The 22399-nt window shown below is 30.3% G+C and overlaps 1 protein-coding gene across 1 annotated transcript; it reads right to left on the bottom strand.

Annotated features, from left to right (window-relative positions):
* Positions 1-11800: 11800 nt before the first annotated feature.
* LOC105781041 (transcription factor MYB114) lies at positions 11801-12866 on the bottom strand. Its single transcript, XM_012605614.2, has 2 exons — positions 12556-12866; positions 11801-12494 (listed from the first exon to the last, which is right to left on the bottom strand). Exons 1-2 carry the CDS (start codon positions 12698-12700, stop codon positions 12106-12108), a joined length of 534 nt encoding a protein of 177 aa, XP_012461068.1. The 5' UTR covers positions 12701-12866; the 3' UTR covers positions 11801-12105.
* Between the last annotated feature and the right edge of the window lie 9533 nt (positions 12867-22399).

Raw genomic sequence — 22399 nt, 5'->3', positions numbered from 1 at the left:
AGACACTCTTTTTTTGACCCAATAATACAAATAAATTAATTATTTATCGAAATAATGTAAACAACTTTTTTTGACCGAAGGGAAAGACCAAATTGATGGGTGAGAATAATTGGGGTTATGAGAAGTGAAGCTGCCAGACAACCATCCCATCCTCACAGCCTCACTTCCTTGTAACTCCATTTCTTCAGTTCCGTCAATCACCCACCAAACCTATGAAACAAAACTCTTAACCTCGCCTATTTCCCACCTCTACCCTCCCCAAATTGTCACTTTCTTCTAATCCACAAAATTCAAAACCACTTATTTCAACCATAACCCACTATATCACTTTGAATATTCATTTAAAGTGTGTTTTAAGATTTTTAAAATTTATAAATTTAAAATGCTAACATTTGCAATTGCATTGTTTAGATAAATAATTGATTTTTAAAAAAAAATTATATTAATGAAATTTTACAAAAGAAAAATATAAAGAATTCAATATGAATACAGTCATATTTGTAAAAAAAATTATAATTAAATAAAAATAAGTTTTGAAGTTTGAAACCATGTGTATTAAATCAAATCAAATCAAATGGAAGGAATTTTGAAAAACCCACCTATTTAGGTGGAATTTAAAAAAGAATTTTTAGCTATTAAAATTCCCCCTTGAACGTAAAAACTAACACTTACAAGGCGCTGAGTATAAAATGCATATAATGCTGAATGTAACACACATAAGGCGTTGAATATAACATGCAGAAAGTGCTAAAACTCCCACCTATCAAACGAACCCTATGACATGCCAACTATACTTGTGACTCTATCTAAGAACGTTAATAGGATAAATTCATGATTATTAACCATATATCACCAAGAAAGCAATATACATATACAAATCATACACCAATTATCACAAACCACATAGTTAGGTATATTTTCAAATACAATCACACTGATAGTTTACCAATTTTGAACATTTAACAAGTCGAACATATGAACATAAATAATTAATAAACTCGAATTATGCAAGCACAAACCATATTAACTATTTATCGACAATTTTGTCTTTCCTTTGTTTTTCGATGTCTCAGCATTGTTTTTAGCTATATACAATAAAGTTGAATACGGTAAATCCATTAGGTATGTAATTCAACATAGAAATATAATAGTTAAACATGAATGTGTTGGAACATTTTCAAATATTTATAGTATCCCAATGACTATAAATGAATGGGTGTAATTAATCAAAAGATAAATCTTTTGGTCATTGGTCAAAAGTTATATCATTTGATTTTTTAAAAAGAATTATAATTATTTAAAAATATTATTTGAATAGTTACAAAATTAAATGAATAATTATTATTATTTATTTATTCATAAAGACACCTATTGAAAGATGTCTCTATGAAGAGACAAGAAAATTCCTATAAATAGGAATGGATTTTCATTTGGAAATATATCAACAAATTCTAATATTATTTCTTCTCTTCCTTCATTTTCTAATATTATTAGATTATTCTATAAAGTATTACTGCAGAAATCCTTTGTAGAAATTGAGTTTTTGTTATACATTACTCAGTGCATAGTGGACTATTCTCGTCAGTACAAAACGCAAATAGTCATTGGCTTCATTGTATCCTCGAGCTTAATTTGCTTGGAACTCATTTGCACACTGAAGATAAGTGGAGGTGAATATAACCTTAAAGATAGTGCCTTGATACACGCCTTGGAACCTTGTCCTATTTCTTCTTTTCTTTTTGAGTTCTGATCGTGTGTTCGAGATTTTCCTTACCGGAGTTTTGTACTAACAATTTTAAGGTTATATTACATGATGACTACCACAACACATGAAAGTGGAACTCTAAGGGAGTTGGCTTCCAACTTTGTTAAACTTGATCGGTTTGATGGTGGCAATTTTCGACGATGGCAGAAAAAGATGCACTTTTTATTATCAACTTTGAAGATTGCTTATGTTTTGGATACTCCAAGACCTGAAGAGAATGAAAACGAATCTGTTGCTGCAACCCGAGAAAGACAAAAATGGGACAATGCTGACTACATGTGCATGGGCCATATATTAAATGATTTATCTGATGGTTTGTTCGACACCTACCAAAACGAGGTCACTGCTAAAGAATTATGGGACAAATTGGAGGCAAGATACATGACCGAAGATGTTACAAGTAAGAAATTTCTTGTCAGTCGTTTTAATAATTATCAAATGGTTGATGGTCGCTTACATTATGGAACAATTTCGTGATATTGAAAAGATCTTTGAATCAATTTAAGCAATATGATATGAAAATGGATGAAATGATTGTGGTATCCTCCATAATAGACAAACTTCCTCCATCTTGGAAAGACTTTAAAAGAAGTCTAAAACATAAGAAAGAGGAAATATCTCTTGAGGCTTTGGCAAATCATCTTCATATTGAAGAAGAGTATAGAAAACAAGATCAGAACCTAAATTCTGAAAATGCCAAAGTACATGTTACGGAGGAAGTACAGACTACTAAACCATTCAAGAGAAAGTTCAAACAGACTGATAGAGCACCTAAGTTCAAAAAGAAACAAAAGGGCTCATGCTATCATTGTGGAAAGCGGGACATTTCAAGAATGAATGTCGATTTTAAAGAAGAAATCATCTTCTAAAGCTGATAATAACGAAAAGTTCGTTGCAATGATATCTGAAATTAATATGGCACAAGATGATAATACATGGTGGATTGATACAGGAGCAACCAAACATGTGTGCAAAGACAAAAGCATGTTCACAAAGTTCACACAATGTGAAAATGACAATGTCTTGTACATGGGAAATTCTTCCACCGCAGCAATTAAAGGCAAAGGGTCTGTTGAAATACAATTCACTTCTGGAAAGGTTTTAACCTTAAATGATGTATTTTATGTACCAAAAGTTAGGAAGAATTTAGTGTCTGGAAGTCTGTTGAATAAGTTTGGTTTCAAACTTGTTTTTGAGGCAGATAAGTTTATTTTGTCTAAGGGAGGAATTTTTGTGGGGAAAGGGTATATGTATGAGAGCATGTTTAAACTCAATATTATTAATAAGAATAAAAATACTATTTCTGCTTATATGGTTGAATCTTTTTGTTTGTGGCATTATAGATTAGGTCATTTGAATTATAGAAAATTGAATGACATGTATAAATTAGATGTAATTCCTGTTTTTAATAATAATATTAAAAAATACAATACCTGTATGTTGACTAAGGGTGGGTTTGGATGGACGATTGGGTGCGGTGCGGTGCGTTTAGCTTACTTATTGTCTCACGCTACAGTATCGCTACAGTATCTAATCTCACCACCACCACTGTTTTTGCACTAACCGCAAGTAAACGCACCGCCCATCCAAACTCACCCTAAAATTACAAGAAATCCTTTCCCTAAGGTTAAAAGGAAAACAAAATTGCTTGATTTGATACATAGTGATTTATGTGACTTGCATAATACTCCTACATTAGGTGGAAAGAAATATTTTGTTACTTTTATTGATGATTGTTCTAGATATTGTTATGTATATTTATTGCATTCAAAAGATGAAGCGCTTGATAAGTTTAAAGTTTATAAATCTGAAGTTGAACTTCAGTGTGAATCACTTATCAAGTGCTTAAGATCGGATAGAGGTGGAGAATACTATAATCCAAGTTATTTTGAACTCACTGGAATTGTCCATCAAGTTTCAGCCCCTTACACACCACAACAAAATGGTGTAGCTGAAAGAAAAAATAGAGTCTTGACTGAAATGGTAAATTCAATGTTATCATATTCAGGTCTTGGACAAGGTTTTTGGGGAGAAGCTGTTCTAACAGCTTGTCATATATTGAATAGAGTTCCTAATAAGGAAACTAAAATAACCCCCTATGAACAATGGAAGACAAGGAAACCAAACCTTAATTATTTGAAGGTTTGGGGTTGTAGAGCTATTGTAAAAGTTCCAACACCTAAACGTAAAAAGTTAGGTGAAAGAGGAATTGAATGCATATTTATAAGTTATGTACATAATAGCAAAGCATATAGGTTCATGGTAATTGAACCAAATGATTCAATTTCAATTAATACTGTTATTGAATCAAGAGATGCTATTTTTGATGAAAATAGATTTAATTCTATATCAAGGCAATTACAACCACAACAATTGATTCATTCTTCAAATGAGAATGAGATTCCATTGAAACAAATTGATAATAATGATGAATCTTGTCAAGAATTAAGAAGAAGTAAGAGGATTAAAAAGGTCAAAGATTTTGGACCAGATTTCATTATGTTTCTTGTAGAAGGAAAAGGTGAAAGTATATGCAATAAGATACCTTATTGTTATAATATCAAATCTGATCCTATTACATTTGAAGAGGCAGAGAAATCTCAAGACTCTGCTTTTTGGAAAGAAGCAATAAATGATGAGATGGATTCAATAATGGGAAATCAAACTTGGATCTTAGTTGATCTTCCACCAGGTTCCAAACCAATAGGTTGTAAATGGATCTTCAAAAAGAAAATGAAGGTCGATGGAACCATTGATAAATTTAAAGCAAGGTTGGTAACAAAAGGTTTTACACAAAGACAATGTATTGATTACTTTGATACATATGCTCCAGTAGCAAGAATTGCTACAATTAGACTATTAATATCACTTACCTCTATATATAATTTGGTTGTTCACCAAATGGATGTTAAAACTGCATTTTTAAATGGTGAATTGGAAGAGGAAGTGTACATGGAGCAACCAGAAGGATTTGTTATTCCAGGACAAGAGCCTAAGGTATGTAAGCTTGTTAAATCTTTATATGGGCTTAAACAAGCACCAAAACAATGGCACCAAAAGTTTGACAAGGTTGTTTTAGCTAATGGCTATAAAATAAATGAATCTGATAAGTGCATATATAGCAAATTTGATAATGGAAAGGGTGTCATAATTTGCTTATATGTAGATGACATGCTCATTTTTGGCACAGATTTGGAACAAATAGAAAACACAAAGAAATTCTTGTCAAACAACTTTGCTATGAAGGATATGGGTGTAGCAGATGTTATTCTTGGGATTAAAATAACCCGAGATGAAAGCACTATAGCTTTATCACAATCACATTACATTGAAAATGTGCTTAAAAAGTTTGATCTTTTCAACTGTATACCAGCATCTACACCCATGGATCCTCAATTAAAATTAGGATCTAATGCTGGTAGGAAAATTGATCAATTGAAATATGCAAGTCTAATTGGTTGTCTTATGTATATAATGACTTGTACAAGACCAAATATTGCATATGCTGTTGGAAAATTGAGTAGGTACACAAGTAATCCAAGTAGTTTGCATTGGCAAGCTTTGAATAGAGTACTTAGGTACTTAAAGAAAACTATTAACTATGGATTGTGTTATAATGGATATCCTTCAGTTTTAGAAGGGTATTCGGATGCTAGTTGGATTACAAGTTTGGAAGATCATGCATCTATTAGTGGATGGATCTTCATTCTTGGTGGAGGAGTCATTTCTTGGGGTTCCAAGAAACAAACATGTATTACTGATTCCACCATGGCAGTAGAATTTATTGCATTAGCCGCTGCATCTAAAGAAGCAGAATGGTTAAGAAATTTGCTTTATGATGTACCTTTATGGCCTAAGCCAATTTCACCTATTTCTATCCGTTGTGATAGTGAGGCTACTCTAGCAAAGGCATATAGCCAAGTATATAATGGAAAGTCTAGACACATTGGATTAAGACATAGTTATGTCCGACAATTAATCTCGATGGAGTGATCACTATTAATTATGTGAGGTCAAGTGAAAATTTGGCGAGATCCTTTGACAAAAAGTCTTGCTAGAGATGCGATAAAAGGACCTCAAAAGGGATGTGACTCAAGCCTATTAATTAGAGTCACCCATGATGGAAACTCGACTCAACGCTTGGTTTAACGTCAAGTCTTGAGTTCAATGAGACAAAGTACATCATTAGTATGTGACTGTTAGCACTATAAATAAATTCATCTTAAGATTAAAATGCTAGGTACCCGTAATGATAAGGGAAGGATGAGTAATATACTCTTAATGGACCCATAACATAAATATGTTAGAGTGCTATAATTACGGGAACACTTTTGATGGGATCTACCTATGTGAGTGGAAGTGTGGCCACTTCTAGGAGCTTAAGGGCTTGGCTCTGACAGCACTCATGAAAAGAGGACATAGACACATGGCCATAATAGTGTCCCTAGATACTATGCATTGACTGATGTTGAAATCATTGTGTGAGATGTGTTCAGTTAATCAAATGGAATAGTTGGTTCAAAGCTTAGTCTACCATGCAATTTCGATTAACTTTAATATGTTTTTCACTAAGTGAAGGTTCAATCGTAAGACACCTTTATTTATGCAAATTGATTTCCAAGAATATCAAAATCTAAATATTTTGAAAATGGGGGGAGATTGTTGGAACATTTTCAAATGTTTATAGTATCCCAATAACTATAAATGAATGGGTGTAATTAATCAAAAGATAAATCTTTTGGTCATTGGTCAAAAGTTATATCATTTGATTTTTTAAAAGAATTATAATTATTCAAAAATATTATTTGAATAGTTACAAAATTAAATGAATAATTATTATTATTTATTTATTCATAAAGACACCTATTGAAAGATGTCTCTATGAAGAGACAAGAAAATTCCTATAAATAGGAATGAGTTTTCATTTGGAAATATATCAACAAATTCTAATATTATTTCTTCTCTTCCTTCATTTTCTAATATTATTAGATTATTCTATAAAGTATTACTGCAGAAATCCTTTGTAGAAATTGAGTTTTTGTTATGCATTACTCAGTGCATAGTGGACTATTCTAGTCAGTGCAAAACACAAATAGTCATTGGCTTCATTGTATCCTCGAGGTTAATTTGCTTGGAACTCATTTGCACACTGAAGATAAGTGGGGGCGAATATAACCTTAAAGATAGTGCCTTGATACACGCCTTGGAGCCTTGTCCTATTTCTTCTTTTCTTTTCGAGTTCTGATTGTGTGTTCGAGATTTTCCTTACCGCAGTTTTGTACTAACAGAATGCACTTTATTCATTTTAGTCCCTATAAACCCCGATATTTGAAACACTCGTTTCTCACAATTTACTTAATCAAATTTAAATTTGGCTTTATAAATATAGTACATGGGCCTCCTAACAATCATTATTTATTATTAAACCTCAAAGATTTCATCTCTTACAGTTTAGTCCTTATTAACAAATAATATAGCTATAGGATATAAACTTAAGTTAATAATTCCAGTCTCATTTCTAACATGTTTTTCCATCATTGAACTCTACATCATTCATGCATGAGTTTAATCTACACAAAAATCAAATTTTGTAACGCTTTTCAACTAAGTCCTCAAAACTATTATCAATAGAAAATGAAACAAAACTTCACAAATCGATTAATTTGACAAATAGGCTATTAATAAGTATTGTTTATCATCAAATTTCTCAAAAAAATTAAAAGAAGAAACTCACCTATGCTTGGATGGAGGCTAAGGCTATGGCGAAGGAATGAGGAAGAAAATAGGTTTTCTTTTCTTTCTTTTTCACTTAGTTTGGATGGTGGAAGAAAGTAGAGAAGATAACTTTCTCTTTCCTACTTAGTTTATATATATAATTTGTTAGTTAATTAACCTTATTAATTACTAATCAAGTGAAATAATAACCTCAATCTTAGCTAGTAGAAAATGATTACTCTTTTGGTAATTAATCACATGTCATAATTTACAATTGGTTTAATTGCTACATGACCTTTGTTTAGTTGTCATTTAAGGCACTTGCCAATTTGAAAATCACTTTCCTTTCAATTTTGTTGGTAATTAATTTAGTCCCGTACTATTTTCATTAACTGATTTAATTTAATAACACTTAATTACTCGACCTCTCCGATTTGTACGTGACTTATAATTATTCTATTTTAAAATATTACTAACTCAACTCAATTAATTTAGTCTGAAACGAATTTTACGACACTATTGAAAATCGAGTCGTTACAACTATTCCAGACGTATACTCTTGCATTATTGCTGACCAATATTGTAACTCATTCTATAAGGCATCCCAATCATCGCATAGGTCTGTCACCACTATCTATTTAGCATCCCACGCTTTTCGAAATAATAGTTTGTAACCATATCAATTTTGAATTTTTGGCACCAAGACAACTATCAGAATAGTGAGGTCCGTCTCTGTAACGCCCTAATTTTTCTAAAGTTTGAATTGCCAAATTATGTTAAGTGATTTAATTTGTTTTACTGGTTATGTGCTTGAATGTGTGTTTTAGGTTTTGAGTTCGATTGCCTTCTCTTTGAAAAATTTCCATTAATTTTGAAATTATGTCTAGCTTGGTTTGTAATGGTTAACTTTAATTTTTGTTAATTTATTAATAAGAATGAGCTTGTTGGTTTAGTGGTGAGGCTTTTGTTAACCTTTAGGTCCCAAGTTCAAATCTTATGTATGTGCAAAGTGGAATTATTGTTGCCTTTCTCTTCACATTTCTTCCTTCGTGGTGTGGGTGTTCTTTTCTTGTGGGGGTAAGCATTGTCTTAAGTGTTTTGGTTGGTAATTGATTTTGATAAGTTTTTGTGAACTTGATAGGTGATCACTGTAGAACAAAAGATTTTTCAGCGAGCTAAGTACGGTTTGGAGTTGTCGTTATTTGCAAGGGTAAGTGACCAAACATCGAGTATAGGGGCTGTTTTGTTAAGTAATCTAGTGTCAATGTTTTAATTTGGTTTCGATAATTGGTTGCTAATCGGGTTTGGTGTAGACTTCATGTTCAGGACCGAGTTACTGATTTAGTGTCGATATTCCAAAATTATTAAGGTGTGTTTTTAACCCGAAAACACTTAAAATGATCATGAAAATATGGAATTTCATGAAAATTTCAAAGCTGGCAGACTGTGTCACCTGGCCGTGTGGTAGACCGTGTGGGCCACACGGGCATGTAGGCTCATTTTGGGCAGATTGTTGGGCCCAATTTGGGTCGGAAGTGAGATTTCGAAATCATTTTTGTAGATACTTTGTAAGCATGTAAGACCATGAAATTTGTAATTTAAACGTATGCATGTTAGTAAAGCATGACTCTGATTAGTAAAACTTTGTGTAGGCTATGTGACATAATCTGTTTTGATGACACTTATGGAAGCATGTCATAAAATTTTTTTCGCTGTGATTACATGTAGCATGAGATGTTAGTATATTTTTGCATGTGCATTGGGGTGGGATATATGATAATATGACAGAGGAAGTGTGTTTTTGGCAGTATTACTACAATTTTGGCGATATATCCGCAACATATATATTCTAGCAACTTAGCTACATATTATCTGAGTGGCACACAACCACATATTGGTATGTTGGATGGATGGGTTATTGTAACCCTATTTGGTGTGATTGGTTGGACAAAGTGGTGTGTAGCGGATGGGGGTAGGAATTATTTTGTTCTAATATATGCAGTTATGCATGTAAATATCATCTTTATCTATTCTGATGTATGTCTTTAAGCATGCTCCGATATGATTTTTGTTTGTGGGCCAAGACTCACACACTAAGCTTTTTAGCTCACTCTGTTGTTTAACATTTTTCAAGTGATCCTCAGAGTTAAGATTTGGCGACGTTCCCGGAGCTTGGTTCGGTTTATTGAATTTTAGTATTTCTGAACTTTATATTTCGGACTTTACGGGCTTTTGGACTGTTTTATTTTCTGGACATTTACTTTGCTTTCTGGTTTTGCTAAATATTTTTACTAGTTTGTTATTTTAAAAGTTGGCATGATTCCTAATAATCTAAATTAATCAAACAATTTACAAAATTAAACAAATTTGAAAGTTTTCCGCTACAAGGTTTTAAATAAGATCATGTGTTTTGCAAAGCAAGTAACTAAGTTTATTTCGAGATGGTTCTGAAAAAAAAATGAGTTTCAAAGAAACCAATAAGATTACACAAAAACTATTTATGTATGTCAAATTTCTCTTACCAATAAGTCGTGACTAGTTTTTATAAAGTCTTCAGTGTTTCAATTTTGGAATTAGTTATTTGAGGTGTTAAAGTCTTCGTTCAGTGTTTCAATGGCTTGATACATCTACTAATTAACTTTTCATCTAATTTTTTATTGTCTTGGCTCAACCTTGCAATAGTACAAGTATGTGGTCTCTCATACTTTTGTACCTTCCACATCTAAGACTGCTTAATAAATACAACTCTAACCCTCCACCTATACCCATCAGTTGCATTCCAACACTCCTCCACGTATAGCGTTGGATTTGAAATGGTCGTTTTATAGTCCACTGACACCTTTAAGCTATATTCCTTTATGGTAGAAATATAGGATCCTTATCTGGATATTGTAGTCCAACATGAAGTTCTTCTGTTTCCCTATCTTCTGGTAATATATGACTAGATACTATTTCTGGGTATTTCGAGAACTCAAGAGCATGTACAATATTAGGGTCAACAGCCATTAAATGATTAGTGGGTTGAAATTGGATTATTATGCCACCCAAAATCTCGCCTAGGTTGGGGGAAGTCATGATAGTCATGAACTTAATCTTTATCACAATCGTCATCGGAAACTTCATTTGAATCTTGGTCGTTAAATTCCTCAACATTGGCTGGGACCTCATCATCATCATCTTTTTCTTGTATACTATCTAGTAACCCTATTTTGTTCTCAAATCCAACGACCAATGGTTGGATATAGTTAGGGTTACCACTAGATGTCGATGTCACACCACATTCAATGAGATTGACCAAACAGATGTTAAGATTGAAATCATAATGGCATTGAGCTGTAGGATTATATTGATTTACTAGAGTAGCACCAGTTACAACATCCATTGATGAAGTCTGTTGAATGTCTGCCTCCACACCAACATTATTACATTCTAACTCGAAATACAATTCTGCAGCATAGAGGTCCCCATAGTTGGCATGTACAGATACCGTTTTATTCACATCTTCATCATCAAATAAGTTCCAACGTATTATAGGCACGAGGATTGGATGATATTGGGCATCTATAAAATAGTCTTGATATCATCCTACCACAATGACGAGATATTTTCACGTCAATCTTTCTTCTTCATCAATTTTAATAAAACGGCTGAACCTTACGCCCACCTATTGGTTGGATTAAAAAATTACACCAACTTTAGACCAGTAAATTTGGCCATTGTAGTATACATATGCAACGAAATCATAGTCCATTTTCACAAATGGTGTTTTTTTAAGATCTTCACAAATGATTTTTTTCTGCAAAGTGGGTTTTTCTTTTGGTTCTTATTATACAAAAAGTTACTTTTGTCTAAGATTCTTGCATTTCGTCCAGAATTCCCACAATGAATAGTATTGTTCGTGTCAGAGGAGTAGAATGGTGATTTGGTACAAGGATTCCTGCTCTCCTGACACAAACAAGACTACACCAAAATGGGCATATCAAGTGGCGATTTGATCTGACATTTTAGGTTCTCCCATAAAATCGAAATCTCACCCACCAATTTAGCCTTCCTCAACTATCGGTCGTATTATTCTAATTAAAAAAAGTTGATTTATATTAATTTGGTAAATAATTAATTTATTGTATTATTGGGTCAAAAAATCTCCTTTATTTGAGAGTAGGAGTAGGAGTAGGACTGAGGTAAGGGCATAGCTACCCTTTTGGTTAGATGGTAGAATTCTAACCTTAGTCCCTCTCAAATATTAATTATTTAAATCGATCCCTTTTATCTTATTGATTAAATAAAAATGTATTTTTGGCTCTTATCAAAAGATAAAAATTCAAATAAAAATTTTTAAAATTTTATTATGACTCCTCACTGACTTCACTGGATACAGATTTTTAACTTGGAGCCTTCTCTTCTCATCAGACTAATCTGATAAAATTGTGTGCCATAATGAAAGAATCTTACCCTCTGATATAACTATTAATCTTAGCAAAGCCAAAGTGATTAGGCAGTTTCATGATTTCATCTGACACAAAGCGCCAAATTGATGAATAGAGAAGAAAGTTTTACTGATTTTACAAGGATTGCATCAAACAAAAAGTCGCACTTCCATATAAAGTTTGAAACAAAACCCTCCCTCATCTGTTCATCCACTCAAATTTCTCATCCGAGAAATCAAAGAATTCATCCACATCGAAGCTGATATTTGAGTCCTCACCTCCTGCTGCACATGTATTCTCTTGCCTCAATTCCTCTTTGCCATTCTCCACTGATCTCTTTTCATCTTTGCAGCCTTGTTTCTCTTTCTGCTTTATTTTCTTGCTCAAATGAGAATTCCAGTAGTTCTTGATCTCGTTATCTGTTCTTCCTGGTAATCTTCCCGCAATCAAAGACCACCTGTTTCCAAGGAGTTTGTGAAGCCTAAGGATCAAGTCCTCTTCTTGCTCTGATATATTTCCTCTCTTAATATTAGGCCTCAGATAATTCATCCATCTCAGCCTGCAACTTTTACCACACCTCTTCAAACCTGCAAAAACAAGGTTAAAACAAAGGAAAAAGAAATCTATTCAATTACTTGGATTAGTTACCTGCTTTGCTTGCAATAGTGTTCCAACTTTTAGCACCATGAACTGCAATAACCTCAGCCAATTTTGTATCTTCTTCTGATGTCCATGCTCCCTTGTTGATTTGTGATCTCTTAGAGGACACAGGTCTTTCCTTTTTAACGCCCATTATTGTTTCAAGTATTGGGTATGTATGATTAGAAAGGCGGTAGAGGTTTGATGAGCTGTGGGGACGTAGGCTAGGATCATCAAGAGACTGCGTTGCTTGTTTCAGCGATAAAATCACCTCAACAACCACTTCAATAATATAAACGCTCAGTTTAGCTCCATATTTAAGGAGTTTACACCAAAAACAAAATGTGTACCTCGGATTTAAGCCCCATTTTTTTAACATTATTCTTATATCTACTCTTTTCAACGGACTTAAACCCATGTTTTCCTGCACTGGTAACAATGTCGATACCAATCGACCTAAGACTCAATCGGCGATTTAAGCCCGAATTAACTATACCAATTTCTTACATGATTTCCACATAATTTTAAGTTTACCATTTCAGTAAATTTTTTAACTTAATTGAATAGAAGTCTTTTCACGATATTATCAATTGGATTTCAATTATTAAATCAAAACAATAAGTAAATAGAATTAAAAAAAAATTAGTGAATGAAATTCATTACGAGAAACTACTTAAAAATACATCCAAGCCTTCTTAGAGGCATTTCAAAAAATTGAGTACTACCATTATTACCAACAGATATTTTGATTAGTCTATCAGCCTCTTTATTATAAACTCTTGGGAGTGCATTACAGCAATTTTGTCATGAGTATTTTGATTCTTCTAACTAAATTTCAAATGTGCGAACACTGAAAGCATTATTAGGCTTTTTATTAATATTTTTAATAATGATTTTTAAGACATGGTAGCTAGACCTCCATAGTTAGCATAATTTAAGGGTTAAAATATGTTGTTAATTCCTATATTTTGATAAATTTTGAGATTTAGTTTCTATACTTAAAATGTTAGAAAATCATCTAATAGTTTTGATTTAAAATTCCAGTCCAATCATTAAAATCGTCGTATTTTCTGTTAAAATTTGTCAATTTGACATGTTGATTGAGTTGTCTTCATGTGACGTGTTATATGATTAACAAAAATAAACATGTTAAGTTGACAAATTTTAATAAAGCTACCAACGACAATAATGATTAGGTTATGATTTTTAAATTGAAAAATAAGAGATTTGATTTATTAATTTTTAAAGTAAAGAGATTAAATCTCAAACATATTTTAACTTAATTTAAAAAGTATGATTTAATAATAGTTGTATAATAAATATAATTATGTTCTTAAAAGTGTAAAATCTTCCCATCCTGTAAAATTTCACAATCATGTATAATTATTTTATTATGTATTCACTTATTATAATTTAATCCTGAATTATTAAATAAAATTTTATCCTAACAAATTTTAGTTTTTAAAAATCTAAAAATTATAAATTGATGACTAAATTTTAAGTTAATATACTATATTTTAATTAAAGTAATGGATTTTGTTTTTATATAATTATGTCATTTAATTTACATAAATTCAAATAAAAAATAATTAAATTTAAATTAAATAAATTAATAAAATTATAGATTTAAAATTATTATTTTAACATATATTAATATCATGTGATTTTTTAAAAAATATTACTTATAGATTTAAATAAAATAATATATAAATAACACAAATTTATTAATTTAAAAAAATTATAAGTTAAGTATGAGTTTGTGAAAGATATATTTCAATTTTATTAATTTTAACATATAAAAAGTACATTGATGGCTTTAATGATTGAGTAATAAGAAATTGTCAAAAGTTTGTCAAAAGTCTAGATTACTGCAAAGACTGCTGACAGCTACAGTATTTTGGCATTTTCTTAATGGGTCAATATTTGGTAAGTAACGTAATTTTTATTTTACAAGTAATTTTTTAAAAAATATTAAGTATTATATATTTATATTTTATTATTTTATTATATTGATTTTATTCATATTATATCAAATATTTTGTTTTTATTTAGTTGGTATTTGAATTTTTAAGATGTTAAAATAAATTAGTAAATATATATTAATATATATTCTTTATTTTTAATTTTTTATATCACTTGATTAATGAATATGGCAATTCATATTTCTAGGTTTATTCTAAAAGTGTATTTTAATATTTTCATAACTTTTTATAATTTGAAAAATAATAATATAATATAATTTATTTTGAAACATTTACAGGTGTTTGTAAAAAGTAATAGAATTTTTCATAGAATTTTAAATTTTCTTATAATTTATATGATTTTTTAGATTTTTTAAAAATCATATATATCATATCATATATTATATTATATTACAATGTCTTAAGTTCCAGCTTACGTGGATAGTCTAATCTTTTGACACATAGCATACCTATTTTTGTCTGACATGTGTTAATTCTTTATACAATCAATTTGTAATCTTAGAGAGACTAAGAGAACACTCTCATAGCTCACACTTACCCTATAAATAAGTGTAAATTTCTTCACTATTTTTATAAGCTCTCTAAAGTTTCTTCCTTTGAATAAATTTATGAGAAAGAGTTTATAGTTTAAAATTATTTATATATTATTTGTATATAATAATATATATTATATGAAAAAGAGAAATAATAATCTTTCTATTCAAATACCAAAATGAAAATTTTCCAAACCAATCCTCCGAGTTTAAATTAATATATAGTGAAATTAAACTTTGTCTCCATCAAAATGAAAAAATTCAATTAAATCCTCTTATAAATAAAGAAATTGTACGTTAATATATAATAAAATTGCACTTTAGCCCCATAAAAGGAAAAAATATGTTTAATCCCTTAAAATGATGAAATTATAAATTAATACATAATAAACTTATATTTTGATCTATGGAAAAATTATAATTGAATTTGCCCTTATGAAAATAATTTCTAGATTCGCCCTATTTCTATTGGTTCAAGAATAACTTAGAATTACCATTTATTTTTCTAGTCTAAGAAATTTTTAATATAAAAATCATATATCATGTATGTATATATATAGGGAGGGATCCATTACACCAATGTAAAACTTAAGTGTTTCGTAACTTTTTATACGATTAATATTATAACAATCCGACCATCATATTTCATATTCCATTCATGTAGATCATGTATATCAAGTTTGGTGTAAATTAAAATTTTCTAATTATTCATTTTATGTTAAAAGAAAAACTTTCAACCGTTAAATATATATTAATGTATACAATATTTTAGATATATGTGATAAAGATATCGGATCGATTTAAAATTTTACAGGCATAAGAATTACAAATATATTTCAAAATTCAATGGTTAGATTATTAAAATGTTAATCATATAAAAAGTTAGGGGATAGTGTAAAGCCACTTAATTTTTACACCGGTATAAGTGGATCTCTCATTATTACAAGATCTTATGGTTCCAACTAATGTGGACAATCTAATTTTTTACACATGACATACCCAGTTTGTCGACAGGTGGCAATTCTTATACAACCAATTTTTAATCTCACATTAACTAGAAAACACTCTCATAGCTCACACTTACCCTATAAATAAGTGTAAATTTCTTCACTATTTTTATAAGCTCTCAAGAGTTTCTTCCTTTAAAGAAATTTATGAGAAATAGCTCATAGTTTAAAATTATTTTTATATAATAATATATATTATATGGAAGAGAGAAATGAAAATCTTTCTATTAAGAGGCAAATTTGAAGGGGGTAGGTAGGGGCATTGGCCGCCCAGAAATGAAAAATTTTTCAGTTCAGTCCTCTTATAAATAAAGAAACTAAAATATATGGGTTTAATTGCAATGGATAGATAATAAATAAGACATAGGTTAATGGTTAAGTGATAGTGCATCCATCTTAGAAGTCCTAGGTTTAAACCCCATTCCTTTGATTTTTTTTAATTTTTTTTTATTTTCAGCAACCTAGGATAGGTTAACATGCTAGTTCCTTTCCCATTTACCCAAGTTTGAGTCACACCCTTTCCCTCCCATTTTCCTATTAATTTCGCCCAAATTTTGGGTAAATTACCCTTGCCACCCTTAGGGTTTACAAACCCTAGCTATTTAGTCATTCATACTCCTATTTTGATTAGAGTAACTATTTTTTTTCACAATTTTAGTACTTATTAAATTATTTTAATTTACTTATTAAATAACTTATATCACTTTTAGCATTTACACCAGTAAGAAAATTAGTTTATATATATTAAAGTTTTTTTAGATTTTTTATTTTCAAATAATTTTTGGAGTCACGCTGCCACATCACATAGATTTATTTGAAGTAAAATATAATAAAAATCTAAAAAAACTCTAAGAATATAAATTTATAAATATATATAATCTATAAAAAATATAAAAATAAGAAAAATAAAAAATTGAAAAAATCTCAAAATTTCTGAATATATCATATTTTTCTAAAAATATAATATTTTTATAATATTATTTTCGAAAATATAAAACTACTAAAAGTACATGTCCAGAATGTATCTGGACATATGGACGTCTAAATTCATATGAATTTGAACATCTATGTATTTAGATTCATCATGCACATGAAATAAAAAAAATAAAATTAAACAATATTCTTTATTTTTTAAGATAATTGTTGCAATTTTATTAGCTGCAGGTAAAAAAATTATCGAGATGAATCAAGTAGCTAAAAAAAAGTAGTCCCTTAATTAACATTTTCAAGTTTAGGTGTAGATTAAATTCATAATAATTGAGATGCCAATTAGGAAGAAGTTACCAACATCATCCCTTCTGTATGATAATATACTTGATTAATTCACGGCTCAAAAACAAAACATTGTTTAATCCATAGTGCATCTGTCGTTGCTTTTCGGAAAAAGGGGTAAAGATCAGATGGCTTTTGGTATGGAGTAGAAATCAAATGACTATCAAACTGGGAAACGATGAAATAAAACAGTGATACCATGTTATCTGTATCTATTTTTCAATAGTTTAATGTCAAATCAATATTTTCATCATAAAGAAAATCAAATCTAAGTGAAAATCTCGAAATTCAAGATAAAATGTTGATGTGACATTAAACTATTAGAAAGGAATAACACTCCAATTTCATACAATCCTTTCTCATGAAACAATAATCAAATTTCCGATTTAAAATACATGTAATTATCCTTGATAAATAGAATTTTATAGGTCTAGATTCAATTTATAGTGTAAGTAAGTAGGAGTTCTTTTGGTTTACATTTGAAAATACCTTTCTTTTAACGTTTGTAAAAGAAATATTATAGAATGTTGAAATCATGAAGCTTTAAGCCAAATGGAAAAAGGGTAAACCTATGGATGATTAGATAATGAAGTAGACAAGGAGGTGAAAAAATTAAGTAGATTTATGTCTTTAAAGGAGTTTTATGCTTTTCAGAGCAAAGATTAAAAAGTAAATTAAAGTTAGTGGGTAAAGAATAATTGTGAGAGGTTAGTGGTTAGTGTTGGGTATAATATATTGATATGATACCTTTATTTATCTTTTCATATTTTGAACTTCGAAGTTTTTGTCCTCACCTTGTAATGCCCCACTTGAATTATAGATTTGGTCCCAACTAAACCTAAGTTCAATCATATGTCATTTGCCAGCAGCTTGCAGGCATGTTTGGAGATAAATTCATGAATCAGACTAATCTTATTGTTGTAACTTACTTAGTCGACCTCGTGGACTTCATTGCATATAGTCCTACATATTTTATCATAGGAGGCAATATTATCTGTTAAGAGTATCAAATCTGACCTTTATGTCAATATTTAGTGTTTTAAATATAGTATTTTCGTCTATGTATACTTGTATCTTTTAAACCATTTGGTTTAATAATAATATTCATAAATTACTTTAATATCATTGTATATTGTTTTTAATGGTTTTTGCACGCAAAGTAAAATGAAAACAAATATTGGTTTAATGATTATCTAAGGTTTAACTAATACTAAGTGGTATTACATGGTCGAATCGTAATACAGAAAGATAACTTGTGTTAATAGATGAACCTAAATATGTCCTTAGTCTAGTTTGAAATGAGCAAACCGATTGAAAGACTAATATATCGTCTATCAAATCCAATTGAGAAAATACTTTGTCTTGAGTATCAAGTGGATGACTCCTAGAAGATAAAGATATAGATGTGACTGAATGGACTGACAGCACATTGGATAAGACCCAAATAGAATAGATCATGAATCTGCTTATGGATTTATTGATTTGTGAAGTTCATGGTGTGACATACCTTAATCTTGAGTGGATGATGGACTATGTATGCTGACTTGAATACTTTGATATAAATAAAAACTTGATTTCAAATATATAATGAACCGAAAGCTAGTGCTTTGGGTATACGACTTTTGTAGTATTCACAAAAGTAAATGTGGACATGAGTCGTTTGTCTTTGTAATAAATGACTTAATTACTATTTGATAGTAATTTATTTTTCATGAAAGAAGATGTAATGATTACCATAAGATAAAATAAGATCATATTAGGAGGAACAAATTTATCCCAAAGAGATTAAGGATATCCTATGAGAGTTGCAGACTTATGACAAGGTCATTGGGTAAGCACTGATCGAGTAACTTTCGTAATGATAAGGAATTAGAGAGAGCTTAATCACGATACTATAGTGGAATGATTTCATAACTAAATAAATTTATAATTAATAGGCAAAAAGCTAAAACTTAATTATAAATCATTTGAGCTCTAATTTTATATATTCAATTGGTCCTCTGCTAGCTCACTTCAACTGAAACCAAAATGAATTGTATAAAAAATCAAATAAACAAAAATGGACGGAAATGATAAACTTAGAGAAATTGATTATATTCGGAAGCGAATATGTTTTCTCACTAAGAATGGAAATGACCTAAGAATTAATTTAAGTTTTTCAAATTATTATTTAATTAAATAATTAAAGTTTGAAAATAGAATTAAATTAATTGGTCATTGTGAATCCGTTGGATATGAAAATTAAATATATTTATCGATTTTTTATCATAAAGTTGCTATTACTTTAACGAAATTAGAATTGAGTTAAGGAAATTATTTAATTGGAACATTAATAAATTTAAATTAATTTGGCAAATAATATTTATTTTGGAAAATAGAAAAACATGTATTGGATTGGATTAAATTATAAAGTGTTGGGTTAAAACCCAAGAAGCACATATAATTGGACGCAATACAATAAAGGTCTAACTATCGGATAAGTATTATTTGTATTCTATTAATTCAACTAGAATTTTCTATCTCTTCTTATAAATAGATGACACCGGTAGAGCTAAAATACACAATTTTGAGATATTGTTATTTTGCTCAAAAATAGTAAGAATTTATTTTCTAGGTATAAATTATAATTTTTGTGAATTACAATTCTACCTGTTTTTATAGAGAGATTTACTTTCCTACCAAAAATATGAAAATTGTTTCTAGTTTTATGTTTGATTCGTAATTGTTCGAAACCACTCTCGAAAAGATTCGTGGTACAAGAGAAAATCGCTTGATTCGTAATTTTTCACTATGACAAAAAATCGTTTTTAAACCAATTTTTCTTTTCAACATCAAGACGTAACTAAGCTTATCTTCCATTATAAAAAAGATCATGCAAACAACTCACACGCACACTTCTTCTCCTTCAACCCTAAACTCTCTTACAAAAAATCTCCTTCTTTACCTTCACCCAAGGTGCTCTTTCGTACAAAGCATCACCTACTTTCATCTATTAATCCAATTGTACTTAATGGTTAACACTAATTGATGATATCTTATCCTAATTAAGTTGAACATTTTAAAATCATTATGATACATCTCAAAGCTTTATGTAGCAGCAACCAAACGAAAAAGATTCAATTTTCTTAGTGAAAACGTTTCGACTATTATTATACCTTTGTTCTTCATTAATGATAGTCCATATGTAGAAAAGGTTATGAAATTTTTAAAAAGAACTTTTATATTAAACACCACTACGCCAGCAAATATATACCGCAATTACTCAAATTCAGAATCATATTGTTTGTACTTAGCCTGTAATGAATTTTCTACTCAAAGTAAGCATGCATTTTCTTCATTATAATTAATTAAACAAGTTAACCAAGGTCCAAGGTGGAGTTAGGTTAGACATTCGTCTTTATTTTAAGGGTTAGGTGAAATAACAACCTTGTTTTACAGATTTTAAGTGGTATATAGTATACTAGATTCAGCTATTTAATTATAATGGTTCCATTTATTATATACATATTACCTAGAGTGGCTAATAGTTCGGAACCTTGTGGCATGCTGGATCTTTCTTACAGATTTCAGCATGCTCTTTTCTATTCATTGGAAGGAGGACAAGAAAACTATTAAGTATACACGTAGTAAGTGGAATCATTCAAGTATAATATTCCATTTAGCTTCTATCAGCAACTCTGTCACGTGCATGACAGATATATACTTTGTTTAAGTTTGATAATCAATCAATTATTACGTAAAGAAGAACAAAAAAAACTAGTTTAATCTGTCTGCATTAATCCAATCAAATTTATTTTTGCCAGAAAAAAACTCATTCCTTCATTCATTCCAGTAACAGAAACAAACTCGGAAACATCCATACAAAGTACTTATCACCTCTCTTATACCCTACCCCAGCATGATAAGTGGCAGAACATGGGACAATTTAGTAATGACCCTTTGCTGTATATAACTCACGGGCAATTCTCCGCTAGATACCCTTTGTGATGTCTCTCCATCTTCTGTGATCTCTTTTGAGTCATCTTGGAGCCGTCCTAGACACCATCCGCTATGGACCCTCCATAAGGACCACAAAGAGACCATTATAGCATAATAACCTCGTACAATCATAGCAGAGAAAATGTCATAGCAGAATCACGCAGTACTACACATGGCGACAACTAACCTGTAACAATCTTACCACATGGATAGACCTACCATCCATATTTTCAGTTACGAGGATTTACCAAACAAAGGGCACCCTCCCTTTCCCCAAGAAAGCCTGAAGGGTGAATTTGAAAACAAAAAAAAAAAAAGAGAGAGAGAGAGAGAGGAAAAAATTAAGCTTAAAATGTAATTGCATACTAGGACTGAAACTATCAGTAGCAGCAGCAAGCTCTAAGTAAAATTTTTCCATGATGGTCTAGGCACTGGCATGAAGTTAACATCAACATGTTCTTCCTCAGAGGCATTTTAAAGTGATCCATTTTATATCCAATTAAAGGTAATTTTGCATTGAATATACTCAACTGATGAGTGGTTTGAATTTATGTCAAGGCCCTTATCTTCATTTAAGCCTTAATGTGGAAAATGACTGATGGAACTCGACTTCATTTTTGTCGATGTCAAAAAATTCAGTTGTGGGGGTAGAATTTCTTAAACTAAGTCGTTCTGAAAATTAAACAAAGAGGTTTTCGGAGCGAGAATAGAATTGAAAGGGAAATTATTAAGTAATTATTTAAAGAAGTCAATTATCAAAGCACAAGGACTTAATTATAAGGTTGCAAAACATTTGAAGGATTTAATAAGTAATTAATCGAAGCCCTTGGGTGCAATTTTGCAACCATTTAAAATCACTGGATGACATTGAAAATGGCCATTGATTTCCACTAATTAATCTTAGGTACATTATTAGACATTAGAGTCATTTATTTAATTATAATTAAACTTAATGAACAAATAAAAGAAAAAAAAAAAAGATGAAGTAGTCATCTTCATCACTACCAAACGAAAACAATAAAGAAAAAAACGAGAAAGAAAATTTGCATGAAGTTCTTCTCCTATTGCCGTGAACCACCTT

Source organism: Gossypium raimondii, chromosome 4 (assembly GCF_025698545.1).
Source record: "Gossypium raimondii isolate GPD5lz chromosome 4, ASM2569854v1, whole genome shotgun sequence".
NCBI classification, from domain to species: Eukaryota; Viridiplantae; Streptophyta; class Magnoliopsida; order Malvales; family Malvaceae; genus Gossypium; species Gossypium raimondii.
Note: the sequence above shows the minus strand (reverse complement) of the source record. Positions and strands in the feature narration are given on the sequence as shown.

Bases quoted from the DNA above. Each gene is read 5' to 3' on its own strand.
- LOC105781041 (XM_012605614.2), bottom strand. From the start codon at position 12,700: ATGGGCGTTAAAAAGGAAAGACCTGTGTCCTCTAAGAGATCACAAATC. The intron at 12,495-12,555 runs GTAACTAATCCA...TTGTTTTTGCAG, and splicing joins CACTATTGCAAGCAAAGCAG to GTTTGAAGAGGTGTGGTAAA.